The 23,628-nt window shown below is 40.7% G+C and overlaps 1 protein-coding gene across 1 annotated transcript in view; it reads left to right on the top strand.

Annotated features, from left to right (window-relative positions):
• The window catches only part of LOC116976778 (regulator of microtubule dynamics protein 2-like), a 61,671-nt gene extending 38,340 nt beyond the window's left edge, over positions 1 to 23,331 (top strand). The window contains exons 4-7 of the mRNA XM_033026684.1: positions 7,861 to 7,959; positions 15,207 to 15,260; positions 22,047 to 22,127; positions 23,163 to 23,331. Of these exons, the coding sequence (XP_032882575.1) occupies positions 7,861 to 7,959; positions 15,207 to 15,260; positions 22,047 to 22,127; positions 23,163 to 23,222 (294 nt within the window). The 3' untranslated portion in view covers positions 23,223 to 23,331. The remainder of the gene's footprint in view (positions 1 to 7,860; positions 7,960 to 15,206; positions 15,261 to 22,046; positions 22,128 to 23,162) is intronic.
• The last annotated feature ends 297 nt before the right edge of the window (positions 23,332 to 23,628 follow it).

Genomic DNA, 23,628 nt, shown 5'->3' with positions numbered 1-23,628 from the left:
AGAAATTGGCCAGTCCTCCTCCATTTCCCCCATGGTCAGGACCTCAACCCTCCGCAGCCGTCGCTGCGGGCGTCCAGATGGTAAAAGGACAAAGTAAAAGTCAAGGTAACTCCAGGATCGGCTCTTCCCCACCGGAGACCGCGGCTTCAGGCTGGTGTAGGCCGCAGGCCGGCGGTCGAAGATTTAAAGTTCGCGCCGCAGCCAGAAGCACCTCAGACCGCAGGGCCGACAGATGAAGCTCCCCTCCAGGGGTGATGGTAAGTAGTTGGCCGCGGGCTGGCCGATGGAGCTTCTTCTTCCCCCCGGGTCCCCAACGTGAGATCCCGGGCTGCAGGCGCCGCGCCAGCTGGAGCTCTGCAGACCATGGCTTCACGCTGCCGGCTGCCGCGGGCCAGCGAAACAGAGCGCTCCCCTCCAGCGAACCCCAGCAAGGGCTCGCCCGCTCCACGCCGAGAGTCCACGCTGTGCCCGCCTCTGAAGCCTCTGGCGCGTCTCCGGGAAAGGCCGCGCCGATCCTTGCTGTTAGGCCACGGGGGAGGCGACCTGGAAAAAGTCGCCTCTCCGTGGAGGAGGCGACCAAAGCGGTTTCCCCCTTACCCCCCCACACCACCCCCCACACAAGACATACAGAGAAACATTAAAAACATACATTAAAACATACTAAAAAATTTTAAAAAGCAGAAAAAACGGACATGCTGCTGACAGGGCGCCGGCTTGCAGCGCCCCCACCGACCTATCTAGATATTTCAAGTTTTTTTCTTTTTTGTATGCTTGTGGGTGGGAGTTAATATGTAGAAGGGCATGTCTATATCTGATGAGGCTAGCGCAGACACATAGATTGGGAGTTCAGTTTAGCCTCAAGGGATGGTAAAGCAACAGTTTTTACCACATAAGACTCACGTGTACTTTACACAACATGACATGGATGAAACAGTAAGAACGCAAAGTTATATGAATAATTTCTTTGTTTTGTGCTACTTCAATAAAACTAATTAATCAAGAAACAACAACTTGAAGATTTGTTTTTGCTATCTGCTAGTTCGTAAACTATATCTCCACCATATCCCCGAGTAGTAATGGCAATCAAACGTTGGACATTGGAAAGTTTAGAAAATGCCATTACGTTAAAGTAAAAAACTGGTTCTACGAGTGGAACTGAAGAAGAAAGCTAATTCTCCACGAGTGAGATTAGAGCTTGAAATCCTGGAATGAAGGATCTGCCAGTCGCAGGCAAATTGACACAGTCAAGACCTGGGTTATCAGAAGAACGAAGATTGAAGACTTCGAAAGCCAGGTACCGTGAGTAGAACGCTACTTTGTCGTTTTTGAAAACCAACTTTATTTTAAGGCTGAGAAGCTTTAAATTAAAGCTGCAGTAATATCATCGAAGCAGCCGAGGAAGATTGTTTATGGTAGCTTAAACATAAGCTACTAGCACTGAACAGTTGACCTTGAGTATCTCAATTTTAATAATGTTTTGAATTCCAAGAAGATACGGTGTGCCCAAGCTAGGGATTGTTTATCATAGATGCTGGGAGGTCTTTCAGGACATTGAATTTAATGATGTTTTAAAGAAAAAACTGTTTTGTTTTTGAACTCCTTTTGATGTTTTAAATAACAATCTGGTAAAATGCTTTCGGATACACCTGATATGGATCTACAAGCAAGCATGTTTAAAGATCAGCCACAGGAGGGCGAAGATGTGACAGACCAGAGAAATATAGAAACATAGAAATGAAGTGCAGGAGTAGGGAATTCGGCCCTTCGAGCCGTCACCACCATTCAATATGATCATGGCTGATCATCCAACTCAGTATCCTGTACCTGCCTTCTCTCCATACCCCCTGATCCCTTGAGTCACAAGGGCCACATATAACTCCTTCTTAAATATAGTCAATGAACTGGCTTCAAGTACCCTCTGGCAGAGAGTTCCAGAGATTCACCACTCTCTGTGTGAAAAATGTTTTTCTCATCTCGGTCCTAAAGGATTTCCCCTTTATCCTTAAACTGTGACCCCTTGTCCTGGACTTCCCCAACATCGGGAACAATCTTCCTGCGCCTGTCCAACCCCTTAAGAATTATGTAAGTTTCTATAAGATCCCACCCTCAATCTTCTAAATTCTAGCGAGTACAAGCCGAGCCTATCCAGTCTTTCTTCATATGAAAGTCCTGACATCCTAGGAATCAGTCTGGTGAACCTTCTCTGTACTCCCTCTATGGCAAGAATGTCTTTCCCCAGATTTGGAGACCAAAACTGTATGCAATATTCCAGGTGTGGTCTCACCAAGATCCTGTACAACTGCAGTAGAACCTCCCTGCTCCTATGCTCAAATCTTTTTGCTATGAATGCTAACATACCATTCGCTTTATTCACTGCCTGCTGCACCAGCATGCCTACTTTCAATGACTGGTGTATCATGACACCCAGGTCTCATTGCATCTCCCCTTTTCCTAATCGGCCACCATTTAGATAATAGTCTACTTTCCTGTTTTTGCCACCAAAGTGGATAACCTCACATTTATCCACATTATACTGCATCTGCCATGCATTTGCCCACTCACCCAGCCTATCCAAGTCACCTTGCAGCCTCCTGGCATCCTCCTCACAGCTAACACTGCCCCCCAGCTTCGTGTCATCCGCAAACTTGGAGATGTTGCATTCAATTCCCTCGTCCAAATCATTAATATATATTGTAAATAGCTGGGGTCCCAGCACTGAGCCTTGCGGTACCCCACTAGTCACTGCCTGCCATTCTGAAAAGGACCTGTACAATATTGTTCTCCTTATGATATATTGGCGGTTGTTCTGACAAGATTTTAAAAGATTAAAATTTGTAATGTGGGAGTTGTTTATGATGAAAGGTTAGGCAGGCCAGGCTTATATTCTCTAGATTTTAGAAGAGTGAGAGTGGGATTTTGTGTGGGGCTACGGGTCCTGACAAGGTGAATATGGAGAGGACTTTTTCTCTTGTGGGAGAATCGAGAGCTAAGGATCACTTTTTAAAAACTAAGGAGTCACTCATTTAAAAGAGATGAATTTTTTTTCCATGGTTGGAATGGCTCTTTGCCAAACAGCAGTCTTGAATAAAGTAAAGATAGATAGATATCTGAAAATGAGGCAAAATATTCCACATATACGATGGAATGCGGAACATATTAAATGATTAAGAAGTTTGAGGGACCGCAGGGCCTATTCCTGCTAATTTTATATATTTGCATTTATGTAAGTTTGTAGAAATGTGTTCCTTATTTTGTGTATTTGTTTCATCTGGAACAAATACATTTGTAATTCCCATCAGACTTCTAATCTAAGTGAAAATAAATCAATAGGAGCTGTGGATGTATTTTACAGCTAACATGTCTCTGCAGCAAGGCAGTGATGAGGAGAAAATGGGTAAATAGGTTGTATCAAAATTATCTGGAGCCATCTGCCTCTCATTCTGATCTGTCCATTCTAGAATGTGATTTAATTATGCACCTCTGAGGAGATCTTTGCAGAGACAATAAATTAAAATAATATGAATTCTCAGCAAAAGCTAAACCATCTATTCCATCACATTCTGATAAGCTTGTTGCTTACTCTTGTTTGTTCTTTTAAAAAATACAGCGTGAAGTAGATTTCCTTCATTTCGTGCAAGCACTTGTTTTAGTTTTTCCAACATTTGCTGACTTGAGACGGTCAACCCATGATAGCATTTGCTGTTTCCAGGTTGCCTTCTTGATTTAACATGCTGGGGCTAACTCCACCCCATCCCACCATTAATTGCATCTTTACAATTTTGCAAAGTACTTTATTTCTATCTGTATCATCTCCGGAGGCCTGCTGAGATGGAGAATATTTGTAGCTATTCTCTATTACAGTATATTAGCAAATTGTCTTTTTGCCAGGGATTCAATCTAGCACAAACTGATGTTGAAACTCTCCTTTGAGGAGCAAGTTGCACTAAGATTGGAGCTTTTTCATAGGACCTGGTACTCTCAACCAAATTGACTGAGTAGAGTTAGAATTAGTGTGTTAGATTGGGAAAAATATTGTCCTGGAGATTAGATGAAGAGTAGCAGCCCCATGCGGAACACCACTAGTCACTGGCAGCCAACCAGAGAAAGCTCCCTTTAATCCCACTCTCTGCCTTCTGCCATCCAGCCAACCATGCTAGTCTCTTCCACCTGATACCATGGGCTCTCATCTTCTTTAGCAGCCTCACATGTGGCACCTTATCAAAGGTCTTCTAAACCACATCCGCTGACTCTCCTTTGTCTATCCTGCTATATACTTCCTCAAAGAATTTTAACAGGTTCGTCAAGCAAGATCCCCCTTTCACAAAACCATGTTGACTTTGGCCTATTTTATCGTGTGCTTCCAATTCCACAGAAATCTCATCTTTTATAATGGACTTTAAAATCTTGCCAACCACTGGTCAGGCAAACCAGCCTATAGTTTCCACTCTTCTGCATCGCTCCCTTCTTTAAAAGCGGAGTAATATTTGCAACTTTTCAAATATCTGAAACCACCCCTGACAGTCATGATACTTGAAAGATCACGACTAATGCCTCCACAATCCCTAATTTGTCTCTAGCATGGCATTGATTCCAATTTACTGTCTTCATCTAGTAGCAATACGATTATGGTGGTAGTTGAAAGATAATCTCAGAAAGGGTTGAATACATGCAGCAATTTTTGTATCAAAATAGTTATCTAAAACTATAACTTTTCTTATAATGTTTATGGAAAATTGTAGAGCATAGAGTCAAAGGACGTGTTACCCTGTTGCTGCACCCTCCCTTTCCTTTTCTGATTTACCTCTTCTTTAATTCTTTAACCATGAGCTTGTTATGTTTATATGTGTTCTGTTCTGTTTTCACCCTTCTCCATGAATTCAAATCATACAAAATGTTATTGAGTATAAAGAATTCATTGTATTTTTTATCTCCAGTAAGCATTAGTTCATAGTAATGCTACAGAATTTAAAAAAATACAATGTAATCAGTCCCCAGGTCACATAATTGTTCAGATCCTGAGAACTGTCCATGACTGAATTTTCCATATGTCAGGAATGATCAACTTCCTCCAGAAACAAGATGCAGTATTTTTTCGGTATTAAAATCTGATCTTTTAGACGTAGACAAAATACCTTGACAACAGAATGGCACCACGTTTTGTTTGAAGTATGATGTTATTGATTATTAATTGATTAATGGAATTTCTATTTAAAAGTGTACTCATTAAGGGGCTGTTTCACTTGGGCGACCTAATTGGCGAGTTTAGAAGAGTTTGAAAAAATGTCATGTGTTAAGACCTCGTTCGACCTCCTTCGACTATGTTGAAGGCCAGCTACGATTAACCGGGAAAATTGGACACCAAATAGTGGAGAGTGAAGACAATCTCCTTCGATCTCCATCGACCTCCCTTAGACCTCCCTTCGACTATGATGAAGACCATCTACGACTACCTTTGACTACCCTCGATTACCTACGACTAACATGCCGACCTACTACGACTATTGTAGTTCTTGCTATTGAGGGAGTGCAGCGTAGGTTTACAAGGTTAATGGCGGGACTGTCATATGCTGAGAGAATGGAGCAGCTGGGCTTGTACACTCTGGAGTTTAGAAGGATGAGAAGTTATCTCATTGAAACATAAGATTGTTAAGGGTTTGGACACACGAGAGGCAGGAAACATGTTCCCGATGTTGGGGGAGTACAGAACCAGGGAACACAGTTTAAGAATAAGGAGTAAGCTATTTAGAACAGAGACGAGGAAACAATTTTTCACACAGAGAGTGGTGAGTCTGGAATTTTCTGCCTCAGTGGAGGCAGGTTCTCTGGATGCTTTCAAGAGAGAGCTAGATAAGGCTCTTAAAAATAGCGGAGTCGGGATATGGGGAGAAGGCAGGAACGGGGTACTGATTGGGGATGATCAGCCATGATCACATTGAATGGCGGTGCAGGCTCGAAGGGCCGGATGGCCTACTCCTGCACCTACTGTCTATTGACTAAACCTACAAGTAAAAAAAGTATCGATTTTTTCCATGGCGACCTTTTTGTACTCGCGGGCATTTTTTAACATATTGAAAAAAATGCCGCGACCTAGTTCAGAGTTCAGACAAAGTATTTTTGATTCCAGTGTTGACTGATAATTGAACTGAAAAATTATACGTGGATGCTTCACCCAACCCCCCATTCCCTACTTTCATTCTTAAGAAGATTCCCAAGCCAAGAAGTCACCCATCCTTTTCCCCAGAGATGCTATTTGACCTGCTAAGTTACTCCAGCACTTTGTGTCTATAAAGAAAAGATACACTTGTCATAGAGGGGATGCTGCAAAGGTTTATCAAACCAATTTGAGACTTTGTCGACTAGGTTTGTGTTCACTGGAATTTAGATAGAATGGAACGAGACCTAATTAACAATTAGAACATTTCCATGGCTAGAGTGAGTAGTTGTGGGGAGATGTTTCCCTTTAATGGGGTATATAGAACAAGGGATCACAGTGTCAGGATATAGGATGAGAGATTTAGGCCTGGGATGATGAGATATTTCTTCATTCAAAGGTTTATGAATCTGGAATTCATTACTGTAGAGAGCTGCCAAGACCTAATTGCTGAATATTTTTTAATAAGATAGATAAATTCCAGACAGAAAAGGCCACAAGGGTTTTGGGGAAGAGCAGAAATATGGCTTTGAGATAGATGATCAGTTACAATTGTATTTAATAGTTGAGATGGCCTGCTCGTGCGCCTATTTCCAGTTCCCTCAGTCCCTTGATGTAATTCCGCATGATATTCTAAAAACATAATTTGACTGTAATTTTTTCACAATGTAATATGAACTCTGTAGTTTTGTTTCTCAATATTTACATTTTTCCCAGTAGCTTGTGGAGCATCCTTTTCAGAGAATTGGGTGTAGTTTAGCCTCATCCCTAACACAGATACAGGGAGACTTAAGCAGGTGAAAATCCACTGGAAAAAAGAGATATAAGTTAAGAAATACAAGTTGACGATTACAGTTATTTCATTTGTTAATAACAATAAATTGATATTGTAACTTAATTGGACTTAAATTCATGTGAAGTAAATTTTTGTTGCTCTATGTAAACTTTATACCAATTAATAACATTTTAAATTTATAATGTAGGGTAATTTTCAAAGTTGCAGAGGAGTAACAGTTGAAGTAAAATGGTCAAATAGGTGTCTGTTTAGGAGCATCTTAAACAAGAATTAGAGATGACAAAAGGGCTTTAAGCTTGGCTATTAAAGGCAAAGCAACTATTACTAGAACAATGAAAATCAGCGGGAAGTCAGGACTGAAGGAGCGCTGATAACCCAGAACTATTTTTGACTGAAAGAAGCTAAGAGAGGGACAATATCAAAATGTTATTTGCTGCTCTCTTGAGCCCAGCCTGTCATTGAGCAGTTATTAATCACAGAAATGAACCATCTGCAAAGATTGCATGGAGATGCAAGGATAGGAAATGTTAGAGAAAGCAGAGATGTATACTTTGTTTTGAATGCCATGGCAGAAATTTAAAACACGGATGAGAATTTTATAAATCAAACATGATTGGGCTATGTTAATAATGTTAATCACAATAATTTTAATATATTGATATGTTCAACACTAATATGTTGGAATTTTTAAATGATGCAATAAAAGGAGCACTGGGCTGAACATGTCTCGTGAAGAGCTTTTAATTCAATCCATTTTAGGGGTGTAGCATTTAGTACTTTTAACAATAGAATCTGAAAACTGGCACAATGGTGTCATTAAATGGAGTTTTGAGGGCCCATATGCATAAGACATGTCATGTTAAATTTACAGCAGAATTATTTTTATTCTACGATCTTTAATTTTATTTTGTAGGTATCACAATTGAATTGGATCGAAAGGAGGGCAGCAGCCACTTTCTATGGGACGCCTCCAACTGCCACCATTGATGAAGCTCTGAAAAACTTTTTAAAGGTGAGATCAGATTTCAAGTTTCTGAGGAAAGCTGACTATGCTTCAAGACTGGCTCTTTATGGAGTCCGATATTGGAAAAATAACAAGTACTTTGCACACTGAATTTACTACAAAAAAATGTATCAGATGCAAAGACACTTAAGTAGCCTTTTCCAATGGGCCAGAATGGAAGGTAATAGCTACAAGAGCCTTGAATAAGTGTTTTATAAAGTCATAAGCATGCAGGTACAGCAGGCATTGAAGAAAGCGAATGGCATCTTGGCCTTTATATCAAGAGGAGTTGAGTATAGGAGAAAAGAGGTCCTTCTGCAGTTGTATAGGGCCCTAGTGAGATCACACCTGGAGCATTGTGTGCAGTTTTGGTTCCCTAATTTGAGGAAGGACATTCTTGGTATTGAGGGATTGCAGCGTAGGTTTACAAGGTTAATTCCCGGTATGGCGGGACTATCATATGCTGAGAGAATGGAGCGGCTGGGCTTGTATACTCTGGAGTTTCGAAGGATGAAAGGGGATCTTATTGAAACATATGATTACTAAGGGTTTGGACACGTGAGAGGCAGGAAACATGTTCCCGATGTTGGGGGAGTCCAGAACCAGGGGCCACAGTTTAAGAATAAGGGGTAAGTCATTTAGAACGGAGACGAGGAAACACTTTTTCTCACAGAGAGTGGTGAGACTGTGGAATTCTCTGCCTCAGAGGACGGTGGAGGCCGGCTCTCTGGATACTTTCAAGAGAGAGCAAGATAGGGCTCTTAAAGATAGCGGCGTCAGGGGATATGGGGAGAAGGCAGGAACGGAGGAGTACTGATTGGGGATGATCAGACATGATCACATTGAATGGCGGTGCTGGCTCGAAGGGCCGAATGGCCTACTCCTGGAGCACCTATTGTCGATTGTCTACTGAAAAGAGAATTTTAGATTCATATGATAAAAATAACCTTCTTAATTCCCCACCTTTTTAAAGTTCTAATGAATTGTCAATTTCGGTCTTTGTAATTGTTAAAATGTTTAAAAGTATTGGAGTTTATAAAAGTACTTTGTATGTTTTTGTTTATTTCAAAGACAACTTTTCAAGATTTTAATTTGTTTGTTATTAAATTTCTCCTTTGGGCAAGAAACATATAGGTCAAGGAAATCCAACATATATTTAAGGAATTTTTATCTTCCATGCTGTCTTTCCCCAATCTATATTAAAATAATTGAAGATTCCCTCCCCCCACTCCCCATTATTAATTGCTTTTGTTTCTTTCTGAATGTGTTGCTCAATCACTGTCCCACTATTTAGTGGTTCTTTAGGATATAGGCAACAGTCTAAATATCTTTCCTTCATCTCGGTAACCACAGATTTTATTTTTCAATCTTCAAATAATGTAGCATGATATTTCTATGCTAATTATCCTGATTAGATTACTGCCAGCAGTGGTAACGGGGCTGTCCCACTTGGGCGACCTAATCCGCGAGTTCTGGCGAGTTTGCCCTCGACTCATACTCGCAGCATGGTCGACACGTGGTCTTTGTAACTCTCCTTCATGCTTGAGAGTGGTCCCCGCATACTCGAGGTCTCAGCTAGGCCGCGGCGTTTTTTTCAACATGTTGAAAAATGCCCGCGAGTAAAAAAGGTCGCCATAGAAAAAAATCGATGCTTTTTTACTCGTTGGTTTAGTCGTAGTAGGTCGGCATGTTAGTCGTAGGTAATCAATCAATCAATCAATCAATCAACCTTTATTGTCATCCTGCAAGCAACAGTTGTACAGTGCAAAATGAAAAGACGTTTCCCAGGGAATACCGGAGCATCGCACATGAAATTTAAAACATTTCACACATAATAACACTAAAAACAATCCAGTCCCTGATGGAATAGTATAAATAGTTAAAAGCAGGTAAAACAACAACGTTAAAATACAATAAAACCAATCATAAAAATGTCCGGGGCAGCTGATTTGAGTGGCCAGTGCCAGTTATTAAAGTGGCCAGTGCCAGTTATTAAAGTGTCCGTGCCAAGCCGCAGAATCAAGTGACTGTGAGTACAGAGTGACTCGAGGGTAGTTGAAGGTAGTCGTAGATAGTCTTCATCATAGTGAGTACAGAGTGACTCGAGGGTAGTTGAAGATAGTCGTATTGGAGGAGGCGCTGTCCTGAACAGCTGCCTGTCCTGCAGCTGTCCGTTTTTTTTCCCTTCTTTTTTATTATTTTTAGTACGTTGAGTGTACAGTCAGGGGGCCTAATCTTTTTATGTGTGGGGGGTGGTGGGGGGGAAGGGGGAAACTGCTTTTTGAGTCCCTACCTGGTCGGAGGGGCTGCCTTCCTCCGAGCAGCGACTTCGACCTGTCCTTGTGGCCTACCAGCGGGTCCTGGAGCGACGGTTCCCTGAGGGGACCTGGCCAGAACATCGGCTTTGGCGGCGGCGCAGAACATCGGCTTTGGCGGCGGCGCAGCGCTGGAGCGCTATTGCGGAGCGGGCGATGCCTTTCCTGGGTCGCCGCGCTGGAACTCCAGTATGCTGGGACCGCAGATGAGAACATCGTGGAGCCGCGATTCTGTGGAGCGGCCAGCTGCGGCGCTGAACTTTACATCCCGGAGCCTGGGATCTCTTGCCGAGATCGCCAGTGTGTGGAGCTCCGTTCGGCGCGGTCTGTTGGCTTGGAAGCCGCGGTCTCCGGTGGGAAGGCGGCCGTTCCTGGCACCCCAAGGCGCTGGGGGTTCTCCCGACGCCGGAGCACCATCACCCGGCGAGAACATCGGGCGCCGTGGCGGCGACTGTGGAGGCCTCAATAGGCCCGACTTTGGGTGGACAAGAGGATGGGGACTGGACTTTGTGCCTTCCCCCACAGTGGGAATCACTGTGGGGGGATGTTTTTGTGTTGAACTTCTTTTTGAATGCTATGTTGTATTTTTATTAGTGTGCTGCAAGGACATCAGAATTTCCCCTGAATAAGGGGATTAATAAAGTTTAATCTAATCTAATCTAATCTAGTCTTCATCATAGTCAAAGGGAGGTCGAAGGAGATCGAAGGAGATCGTCTTCACTCTTCACTATTCGGTGTTCAATTTTCCCGAAGTTAGTTGTAGCTAGTCGTAGCTAGTCGAAGCTAGTCTTCAACATAGTCGAAGGAGGTCTTCAACATGTCATTTTTTCAAACTCTCCTAAACTCTTCTAAACGCGCCAATTAGGTCACCCAAGTGCGACAGCCCCTTAAGTGTAATTATTTAGACATTATTTTGTCATAACCCATATGGCAGCTTAAGACAACATGTTTTTGGTAACTTGCAAGATCATCTTAGTGATTTTAAGGGAAAACTGGGAAAACATTGAGTTTTAAATTCAGGCCATTAACAGATAAGGCACAACTTCAGTGCCTTGTGGGGCTGACTTTCACGCTTGTTATTGAGACCTTTGTAACACTATTTTCCTCCATGTTTTAATGCATCTGACTAACATCTAACCTGTTTGCTACACGCACCTCCCCCCCAACTTATTCAGTTCCAACCAACGAATGGATTTGAAAATCCATGATTATTCATTTTGCTCTAATGATCTCCCAACTCTCTAACTCTGTAAACTCCTCCAGCCTCCCCCAATCGTACAATGCTGGTCTGAGGAAACTGGCAAGCCCCTACATGATGGCTTTGAGTCGGTGACTGGTCCATCTTCAAGGACTCAGTGACCAACTTTAATGAGTACACCACTGCGGTCCAAACTTCATCAGTAAGTGTGCAGAGGACTGCATGTCAAATAAGTAAATCTAGGTGTTATCCAACTGGCAAACATGGATAAAGCATGAGATTCGCTCCCTAGTGAAGACCAAGTCATAGGCATTCAAGTCAGGTGATTCTGACGCATACGAAATCCAGATATGACCTTCTAAAAGTCATCATGGACACAAAATCACAGTTCCACACCAAGCCAGAGTCCCAGACTAACCACACAGTTACCTGTCGATTGTGACAATGCTTGTAAACTATCATGCAATGTCGGGCAGAATCGCTGGAAACAACGCATCCCTTCTCAATGCTTGCTTTGAAGAGGTCACTGGTGTGACATCATCTGCTCCAACAGCCTGAGGTGGCCTTGTACCCACGATCAGCATTGCAAATATTGATCCAGCCTCCCTGAGATTGAAAGCGTAAAAGGTGACCGGCATGGATGGAGACCATGGCCATGTCCTCAGATCCTGCATGGACCAGCTGGCAATAGTACTCATGGAGTCCAAAGAAAAACAAGGTAGTGTGTCTTAATGACTACAATCCATTATGAAGTGCTTCAAGGAGCTGGTCATGTCACATATCAACTCCAGCCTCCCAGGGATCCTTGATCCATTGCAACAGGTCCAGGGCAGATGCCATCTCCCTGATCCTACACTCAGCCCTAGCACATCTGGATACCAAGGACAGCTACATCATTCTATTTATTAACAATAGCTCCATCTTAAACACAATAATTCCAACCAAGCTCATCTCCAAACTCCTGGAGCTAGGACTTGGCACATCCACCCCCCATCCCTACTCCAACTCCGCCAGCAACTGGATCCTTGACTTCTTGACCCATGGACTGCAATTAATAAGTGACAAAACATCCCCTAAAGTAGTTTCAACACCAATCTCCTGTGTTCTCAGCCCCATACTACCCATACACTCAAACTACACAGCCATATTCTGTTCTAACTGTATTTACAAGATGACACCACAATAATGGGCCTGGTCATGAGCAATGATGAGACACAGTACTGGAAGGATGTAGCGAGCTTAATAACATAGTGTCAAGACAACAACCTCTTCCTCAATGTCAATAAAACAAAAGAGCTGATCATCACAGGAAGCAGTTGCAGTACATGCCCAGTCTATATCATGGATGGAGACCCCGGCCATGTCCTCAGATCCTGCGTGGACCAGCTGGCAATAGTACTCATGGACATCCTTAACCTGCTCCAATCTGGATATGGTCAAGAGCTTCAAGATCCTCGGTGTAAATATCACCAACGATTTGTCTTGGTCCAACCTGATTGACGCTAAAGCCAAGAAAGCATAAACGCGCTTCTAGTCCCTCTGAAGGTTGAGGAAACTCAGCATGTCTCCAATAACTCCTACCAATTTCTACAGCAACATTATAGAAAGCATCCTGACAGGAGTATCACAGACAAAATGTGTATAAAGGAACTTTCTATACATGTGTAGATGTTGGCATCATAATTTCAATTTAGTGCAGCTCTTGTGCAAGTGATATTTATGTAGGCCAGTCACAATTGCGCATTTATTACATCCTTGAGTTATTTCAGCTGTAAATTAGACTGGAGAAATTGTGCTCCTTGGAGCAAAGAGATTTAGATATGTCATTGTTGTGTATAAAATCAAAACTGGTTTCGACAGGATAAAGAGAGAGGAACTTTTTTGCCATGTTTAAGGACCAAGGAATACAGATTTGAACACACATTGAGGATGCGATGAAAGACTGTTTTCTTCAGTGAAATTATGATCTGGAGTTCACTGCCTTTGTGAATCTCTCAGGCAAGGTTTTTGAAAGGAAATTAGATCAATATTTTGCAGGACTAAAGGGCCTGTCCCACTTACGCGACCTTTATAGGCGACTGACGTCACCCGTGATAGGTCGCCGAAATTTTCATAATGTTGAAAGCGGCGACCAGAAAGACGCTACGACTCTTTGGAGACCTCTCACGATCATAGGAGACCTCTCACAACCATACAGGCTGTGATCACCTAGTCGCCGCTGAATTTTCAACATATTGAACATTTTGGCGACCCATCACGGGTACCGGCAGTCGCCTGTAAAGGTCGCAAAAGTGGGACAGGCCCTTAAGGGAAAAGTGATAGATAGATAGATGTGATTGCTCGCCACGGTGTTATATTGGGCTTGCTAAACCAAATAGTTCTTGTTATTGAATAATGAATAAAATAATTAATTAACAGCTATTGATTTTATCTAGAGGGGTCTTAATGAGAGGCATGGGAGATACAATAGTACAACATAAGATGTATAAAATTTGACATTGGTAAAGTGCGATGAGAGACCATTAACAATGTGCATCTCTAAGTCCAGAGTAGAGTTCTGTTTGAGTGTTTAGCATTCCTCATTTGCTTTATGATTATTTTTTTGCCAGACCATAAATAATTCTTGGTTCAGCACAGGATCCAAAAAAGCACAACTCAATGTCAATTCTTTAACTGTTTCTGTCTAGACAAATCTGAATTCCCATCCTTTTCTCCATGTCCTTTTATATTATTCAACTTCCAAGACTCTGTGCCCTAGGCCTGGAACCAGTTAAACTCTCTAGAGCAACACATTTATTATGTAACTTTATATTTAAACTGCAGTACTTTTCAGCATATTGTAACATCCATGTACATATATGTACTTTTCAGCATATTGTAACAGACTCTTCCATAATGCATTCAGTATTTAGATTATCCATGTACATATATGTTGCTTTATTCCAAGTTGTACTTTGAACTAGATTGAATGCCAGGCACTCAGAGCTAAGTTTAACCTTGTTTCAAGATGAAGAGCAGCTGGCGATGAACCAGTGAGATACTAATATTGCATTTCAAAATGCAAATAATTTACCAAGACTTTTGGCGAGTGATTTAGGAATTAATATTTTTAACAATTGCTCAGCAGTTAGATGATATGCTGCTCATAACCCATCACCAGTATGAACCAGTAAAGTTGTTCCTTAGTAAATTTGTTCCTTGTTTGTTCTCCCTCTGTTTCAGTGCATCTTTGTTAATGTAGCAGCTCACCCATTACGTTTTTAGACAAGATGTAAATCCAGGGAAAGTAAACATTAAATTATGAGAGTAAACACTAAATAGCATTTGTGTCCGAGTGACAGTATATTAAAATATTTTGTTTTACTGCCAGTGAGAGGACGATTTAAATTCCCATGAACTAACAGATAAGGTCGCAACTGTTCAAAATGAAATACATTTGCAAAGTTTGATGTGTCTGTAGCACAAAATTGCCTTTAATTTAAGCTCAGAGGTAAAATCACTAAAGTTCATTAATGCCTTTTCATAAACTGTACAAACTGTTAAAATAGATTGTTTGAAGATCATTTACCGAATGTGATTTTTGTACCAGGATTACAGGTGCAAAACTGAAATTTTTTGTCATGGTGCTTTTCATTTTAATGACATAAATTAGTTCCATTAAAAGAAAAGTGATATTCCCAATCTATGTAAAACCAAGCACTATCAATAAACAAATGTTGTTATTTTAACCCCCTGTTTTACAGGCTGATGAATTGAGTCCAGGATATTCCAAGTCCAACTCGTTCTACATTGCGAAGGTATTCTTATGCCATTGCTTAGTGTAGGTTTACCTAGCATGTCTGGCACTGACAATGCCAGTATCAAGAAAGGTCTGTGATCCATTGCTGCATTATCTCACATAAATGTCCCTATTTATTCATGGTCTATTTTTGTTTAGACTTGCAGGTTACTCTGATTGTTTAGCACATTCTCATTGTGAATAAAGCTTAAAAATAAAGTATAAAATATAACAAAGTATATACTTTGATTCTATGTGCTCTATCTCAAAGAAATTTACCTTTCTTTATACAATTGTAAATAGTTTTGCAAGTCAGCAGCAGAAAAATGGTGGGTAGAATAATGGAATGAAACCAGTTCATTCCATAGGCTTAATTTGAGTTTAGTTTAGTTAAGAAATACAGTGCGGAAACAGGCTCTTCGGCTCACTGAGTCTGCGCCAACCTGCGGTCCCTGCACACTAACATAATCCTACACACGCTAGGGACAATGTACAATTTTGATAAACTCCGTACAGACAAACGCCCATAGTCTGGGTCGAACTCGGGTCTCTGGTGCTGTAAGGCAGCAACTTTACCGCTGCGTCACTGTGTTGCCCGTTAACTGTTCCACAAACGAGTAGTTTATCTGGACCAATGATAAGGGTACAGTCTTATTATCCCTGACTATGGTGGTAAAAAGATCAGCCACACTTTTCAATCCCGATAACTCAGAGTAAACATAATTTGGCAGCAGCACTTGTATATTTCAGTCAAAAATAATCACATGATCAAGTCTTGCTTCAGAATACTGTGGTTCAGCACTGCCTCGCAGTTCCAGCTGCATGGGTTTGATCCTGACCATCAGTAGTATCCTTCTGGTGTCTATATATTCTTTCTGCAGCAGCGTGGATTTTCCCATTCTCTTCGTAATCCCAAATACCTGCTGCTAGATTAAGTGGCTGCTGTAAATCGCCCCTCTAGTTTTTGTTTGGTAAATCATGGTGGAGTTGATGAGCAGGTGTGAGAGAATAAGTTTCTGGCATATAGAGCTGCACAGACTCAGTGTGCTGAATGGCCTTATTTTATGTCATAAGAAAACATTAAAGTTTAATCTGGGATGGCATCCAAAGGAGAAGAACTGCCCTGATTTTGTTGCTACCCTATTAAGGAAAAGACACGAAAGCACAATTTAAATCACAATTTTACTTCGGAGTCACGTGAGTGACTACATGAAGAACCCGCCAGGACGCATGCGTGTCATATCGCTTCACACATTGCGAAACGACAGGCGGGGTGGAGCGTTCCTCCGCAGCGGTAATTTTGAAACCGAGACCGACAGGTAAATGAATTACTCTGCGGTCGTTTTTTGTTTCCCGTGCTGTTTTTGACGGGGAAACTATGGACAAAAATAGAGTCCACAAGGGCTGCGTCTAAGCTGGCTGGGGAGGACCGCGGAGTTGCGGGCAGCCAGCAGCAGCTGAAGGCACCAGCATCACCGTGAAGAGGGGTTTGCTGAACAAACAACAAGTGTGCAGGGGGTGCAGGAAGGAGAAAGAAGGAGCTCGATGAGGAGGCAAAAACCCTGGGGCTCATAAAGGCGACAACAGGAAGGACCTCCTACACTCAAAGACAGCACCCTTACGTACCCACCAGCAGAGCAAGACAATCAGAAGCTGGTTAAAGCTCAAAGGCCGGACATACAGGACAGCGGTCTTTTTTAGGCCATGGCCCAGACCGGCCTTCGTGGAAATTGCGCAAACCCCAATCCCAAACCCAGACACCGGCGCCTCAACCTCCTCGAAGACTACACAGGAAGAAGTAAACTTTCCACTGGTAACCATGGAGGTAGGTGGGTCTGGTCCCTTACAAATTATAGGAAGTGTGGATAATACACATATCGGTGGGAGATTACACTTCTTTTGGGAGGCACGGAGTGCATTAACCACAGACACTTATATCCTAAACAGTATCCAGGGATATACCATTGAATTTGTGCACAAAAATAGCCCCCAGTTCAGCATGTACCGAACCGAACGTTCGTACTTTCACGAAAAGAAAAATTGGAAGCACATGCTGAACTGGTGAGACTCCACGCTAAGGGTGTTATTGAAAAAACCCAACACGATTCTCTGGAATTTGTGTCTAATATCTTTACCAAAAACAAAAAAGATGGTGGTTGTCGCATCATCATAGTTTTGACCAAATTGAATACATTTGTGCAGTATATTCATTTCAAAATGGAAACCTTTGTTACTGCCAAACAATTGATTTCCACAGGCTACTTCATGGCTAGTATCGACCTAAAAGATGCTTACTATTCAGTGCCTATACGGACTGATCACAGACGTTATTTAAAATTCAACTGGATGGGGCAGCACTGGCAGTATAGAGCTCTACCAAATGGGTTAACATCAACTCCCAGGATGTTTACAAAAATTTTGAAACCAGCCCTAGCGTTTCTTCGGAAACAAAAACATATGATCATGGCCTATCTAGATGACATATTGGTTGTGGGCTAAACTTTGGAATTAGCCAAACTAGCTGTATCAGCCACCAAACAATTGTTTGAGAAACTGGGGTTTATCATCCATCCAGTTAAATCTAAACTAACGCCTTCCACCATAATGGATTATTTGGGGTTCACTATTGACTCAGTTCACATGTTGGTGACTTTACCAAAGGACAAGGCTAAATTCAGTGGCAGACACCAGGTCACGCAAATTCAATGAAAACATCAAATGGATGTTGGATATAAAAGTATTTGCTGATATTGTAGCACAGTATGGAACACCAGATATCGATCTATTTGCATCTAGACTCAATCACCAGTTACCAAACTATGTTTCTTGGGAACCAGGCACTGGGGCATCAGCGATAGATGCTTTTTCGCTGCATTGGGGGAAATAGTTTTTCTATGCATTCCCTCCTTTCTGCCTCATCAGTCGGGTATTACGCAAAATACAACAAGACTCGGCGTCTGGTATTTTGATAGTGCCCGATTGGCCTACTCAACCATGGTTCCCTGTGATACTCGACATGGTCTTAGAACCATGTATCACCATCCTGAAACGACCAGATTTGTTGGTTCATCCCGTAACTGGGGATAGCCATCCATGTCATAATACGACAAACTTATTAATTTGTAGAGTCTAAATAAACCTCTACTGGAACTGGGACTGACGGACCGAACATTGAACATTATCTCAGCGGCTCACAGGCAGTCCACCAAAAAACAATATCTGGTATACATCAGGAAATGGGAGATATATTGTCACAGAAACAACATCACTTACAGCTCGATGAACATAACGTCTGTTCTGGAATTCCTGGCAGGCCTCCATTATGATGAGGGGCTAAGTTACAGTGCCATTAACTGCGCCAGAAGTGCCCTTTCAGCATATCTATGGCGAGGATCAGAGCGTCATTCTGTTGGGACTCACCCCCTGGTAACCAAACTTATGAGGGGAATTTTTATATCAATCCCCCAAGAACCAGGCACTATCAAATATGGGATGTGTAGTGTCCTAACGTTGCTAAGGAACTGGTCTCCAGCAACAGTTCTGTCCCTGCAAAAACTGACGCATAAAACAGTCATGCTGATGGCTTTGGTCACAGCACAAAGGGTACAGTCTTTACATAAGTTAAGGCTGGACAATATGACTTCTTCAACAAGAAATATAACTTTTCATATTCACGAATTAGTCAAACAGAACAGACCGGGACCATCAGGCCTCAAAATAGAATTTAGGGCTTACCCTATAGATGATCGTCTCTGTATAATAAGACATTTATTGTTATATATGGAGAACACCAAAAACATCAGAGGCTATGAGATGGCACTACTAATCAGCCACAAGCAACCCCACAAAAAAGTGTCGGTTCAAACTATTTCCAGATGGCTGAAACAGGTTTTAACAACAGCTGGGGTGGATACTAACATACTCAAATCTCATTCCATCAGGGCTGCAGCTACATCGGCAGCTATGGAGTTGGACGTACCGATGGACCAAATCCTGGAGACAGCAGGATGGTCAAGGGAAAACACGTTCCAACAATTCTACCATAAACCAGTGGTTAAACCTGGAACTTTTGCAGAATCAATTTTAAGTTCTGTAATATGATTTCACCCCATGAAACAGGGGCTATAATTTGTTGTTAATAAATTTATCATGGATTTCAATGTCGGATTCATGTTTAAACATGTTAACACAATTCCTCCCTTAGTCAATTAAGGCAAACGTGATGCATGGACTCGTTTCCACGGCATGAAATCACAGAGCTTTGAAATCTTCACGTAGTCACTCACGTGACTCCGAAGTAAAATGGTAAGATTAAACGAGAACTTACCAGTTCGAAGTTTGATCGTTATTTTATGAGGAGTAACGTTGAGGGATTACGTGCCCTCCGCTCCCACCCTTGATCATAAAGTTCAATGGTATCCTCTTCTCTAATCTTACTATGTTCAGTCATTACTGTTATCTGTGATTTCACACCGCTGCTTTGAAGAATGACACGCATGCGTCCTGGTGGGTTCTTCACGTAATCCCTCAACGTTACTCCTCATAAAATAACGATCAAACTTCGAACTGGTAAGCTCGTTTAATCTTACTATTAATTGTACAATTAAAAGAAGAGCAGAAGACCCCAGTTTGGTATGTCAATCAAACCAGGCCTCAACATATTTAGTTCCAGAGTTGGTAGCTCCTGGTTCTGCCAGGTTCCAGTGGTTCATTGGCAACATTCTTATTTCAGTCATTATGTACAGTGCATTCAGAAAATATACAGAACCCTTCACCTATTTGACATTTGTTACGTTACAGCATATTTTAAAACTGATTAAATTCTTTTTTTTTATATCATTAATCTACACACAATACCCCAGAATGAAGAAGCGAAAACAAGTGTTTAGACATTTTTGCAAAGTAATTAAAAAGAAATAACTGAAACTGGTATTGTGTGTAGATTGATGATAAAAAAAATGGATTTAATGCACTTTCAAAAATACTATATTTTGGATGAAATAATCAATCAAGATACCGATGGAATAAAAATCATGAAATGTTTTGAAATCATGGAAGGGCGAAGGAGTTAATCTAATGTTTGGTTTATTCCTCATCCAGCATCATCAAAACAAATTATTTCATCATTTGGTGTTGCTATTGGTTTATTAATCGTGTTATCCAATTAATTGGATAACACCAATATTGCCAATGGATAATTCATATTGCACATGAGTACGATCAACTTATATGCAGGTACAACAGGCACAAAGCAGAATATAGTCTTATAGCATCATGCGCATACAGCTACAGAGAAAGTGCAATTAACATTTTTAAAAATGCCACAGTGAGGTAGATTGGGAGATCAGGACCACACCCTTATCATATGAGGGGACAGTTCAGTCATCTGATAACAGTGAGGAACAAGTTTGATAACACATGCTTTCAAGCTTTTGTATCTCTACCGGACAGGGAGTGATGGAGATGTAATTGGTCCTTGATTATCTTGGTTGCTTTCACAAAGCATTTAGCTATTTATTGTCTGTGATACCTTGCTATGAATAAACTGGTTGCCTTCATTTCTTGCATTTCTTGCTATGGTGAATAGTTGTGACACACTTTGTAATTCAATGACCCATTATAGAACATTTATTTGCAAGGATACTGGGCAAGAAAAAGACTAGACTGGGCTATCAGTATTCCTGGGTAAAGGGTGTCATGCAGCTTAAATAATTGATTTGAGCAAGTTAAGACATACAGCATGGAAACAGCTTCAGACCAACTTGTCCAACTCAACTAAGATGCCCCATCTAAGCCTTTCCCATTTGCCACATTTTGCCTATACCACATTTTGCCCAAACCTTATTTTTGAATTATCCAAGTATTCCCATCCATTGTTCTGAATTATTGAAATGCGTTATCAGATATTTTAATGCATTTTAATTTTTTTAATTACATGGGTGAGCACATACAAATCATTTCACATAAGTTCCCGAACATGAACTTAGTTAGTCCTATCTTTGGGGCACAAATTAATGCAGCGAAGCAATGCACTGGTTTCATATGAACTTCCAGCAAGCAGATAGACAAACAGAATTACTACCAGATACCAGTTGGATCATTTACAATGTATGTGAACATTAAGCTAGTCCACACATTGGAATTACTTAGGTAAACAAGGGTTATGTGATTGAATCCAGCGGAGAAAATAAGATGCTTGGAGAGTGAGCAAAAACAACAGAAATTGTATCATGTATCTAATAGCATTTTTGGCTCTCTAGTTTCTCAATTCCCTGGAAATCATAGAACATTCTGCTACATCGGTAATGCCAATGAATTCCTCACTGAGAGTCCTACAAGATCAAAAATAACATTTCCTCTTCTTTGGTTAATGGCACTATTTCTTGTATACTGCATACCAAGCAGCTGATGTATTGTTGCATGAAACTATTAGTGTTTACACTGAGGAAATAACATTTGTACTCGTCAAAAATAAGAATAGAAAATGCTTGAAACAGACGACAGGGTAGGTAGTATCTTTAAAATGAAGAGGTATAAAGAGGATTGGATGTGCATCTTCATATCCTGATTATTGCACACTCCAAACTTGTTTGTACTCTGCGGGACTTTAATTTAACCTTTTGGACATGTCAAAGGATTTCTTGCTCTGTTGCCATTGTTTTTTATCTTTTTTCATACAGTTATCCTGTTTTATTTCTCAACTTAATTAAGCTTGTGTGGTTATCCAAATAAATGCTAGCTGAATCTTAAAATCTTAATATTCATGAAGAAACAATTTTTGATTTTATATGTTGGATGTTCACAGTGCTACAAGGATCTTGGCAATAATACAATTGCCCTAAATTGGCTGAACTTCGCATCTGAATTGTCTATCAAATCAAAAGACGTAAGTGAATTCAACAAAAGATTAGTATAATGTCTGCATGAAACTCTTAAAAAGTATTTCATTTTTTTCAGTTGACTAAAAATTTATATTTATCAATGTTTTGCTAATATCTTTATATCATTATAAAACTTCTTTAGATCATAATTTTGTTGGACATAATTTTAAAATGATCTACAGAAAACAGCTTTGAAACGCAATTGTAACCTTCCATGAGCACGACACTATAATTTTGGATTGTGGCATACCAATATCGGTGCAGTGATCAGATACTGAGAATATCTCTCACCTTTACTCCCAGATAATCATTTATATTAATTTATCTTCTTTTATTTTAAATAGCACCTGAATACAATGTGGTGCTTAGCCCAGAAAGAGAGAGCCTCAGTCTAGTTGCTAAATACATCGAGAGGTGTTCATAAGAACAGGCCATCGTCCTTTTAATCTAACTGCTATCAGTGTGATTATGCCCAATCTGCTTTTTAACATCCACCCAAAGTGATTCAATTTTCTTAATTATCATTGGCTATCAAAACTCGTCACAATCTCAAATTTAAAATGATTAACTGAGCCAGCATCTACTGCTTTTGTGGTGAAGAGTTCCACACTTCTACTGGTTTGCAGATATGTTTCCTAACTTCTCCTATGAAAAGCGTGTCGTATTGTTTTAAGATTTCCAACCACTGAAAATAAATCAACTCTTATCTTATCAATATCTTATCAAACCTTATCAATTTATTTAAAGATGTAGGAAACTTCAATCAAATTACCTAAACAAACAAACAAAATTTCAGCTCTGATAGCCCATCCATATCACAGTGTTGCTTCCAGAAGATTGCATTTGAGTTGATTGTTAAAAAATAATTACTTCAGATTTTCTGCCCACAGCTCCAGATTAATCATAAAACTCGCTAAATTGCAGAATCTGGAATTGCATTGTAACAGCATCCTAAATCCATTTTTTCACATCTACACTGTTTTACTCTAATGCATGTTTTTGCACATTTTCTTAAATCACTATTTGTTCTCTTAATCTAGGACCTAGAAGCCCAGAACAGCCTGGAAGAAATGCATAATGCCCTCGCCCAAAGCAGCTAAGTGCAATCCTAATAACCAGGAGGAGCTCAGATAATTTTTATCTTGCTACATACAGACTGTCCATGTGTTGTGTTATCACATCTAACTTTGAATACAACCTCTCTCAATATTGTGGTATTTTGTTCTGTTGCTTCCTAACCACAAAATATCATAAATCATGCAAGGCTGATGAACAGAGATTGAAAATTTTCACCGTCACAAAGGGGCAACTCTTTACTCAAATACATTTAAAGAGCCAGACTTCAGATGCTAATGAATTGAAAGTTTTATGTGCAGTTAGATTTCTTATTCCATGTGAAGAAATTGACATCATTGACATCCCTGAAAAAAAAACAACGTAATTTTTGCAAGGCTCCGTACATGTTTAGTTTTAGTTTAGAGATACAGGAAACAGGCACTTCGGCCC

This window comes from Amblyraja radiata, chromosome 9 (genome assembly GCF_010909765.2).
Source record: "Amblyraja radiata isolate CabotCenter1 chromosome 9, sAmbRad1.1.pri, whole genome shotgun sequence".
Classification (NCBI taxonomy): Eukaryota; Metazoa; Chordata; class Chondrichthyes; order Rajiformes; family Rajidae; genus Amblyraja; species Amblyraja radiata.
Note: the sequence above shows the minus strand (reverse complement) of the source record. Positions and strands in the feature narration are given on the sequence as shown.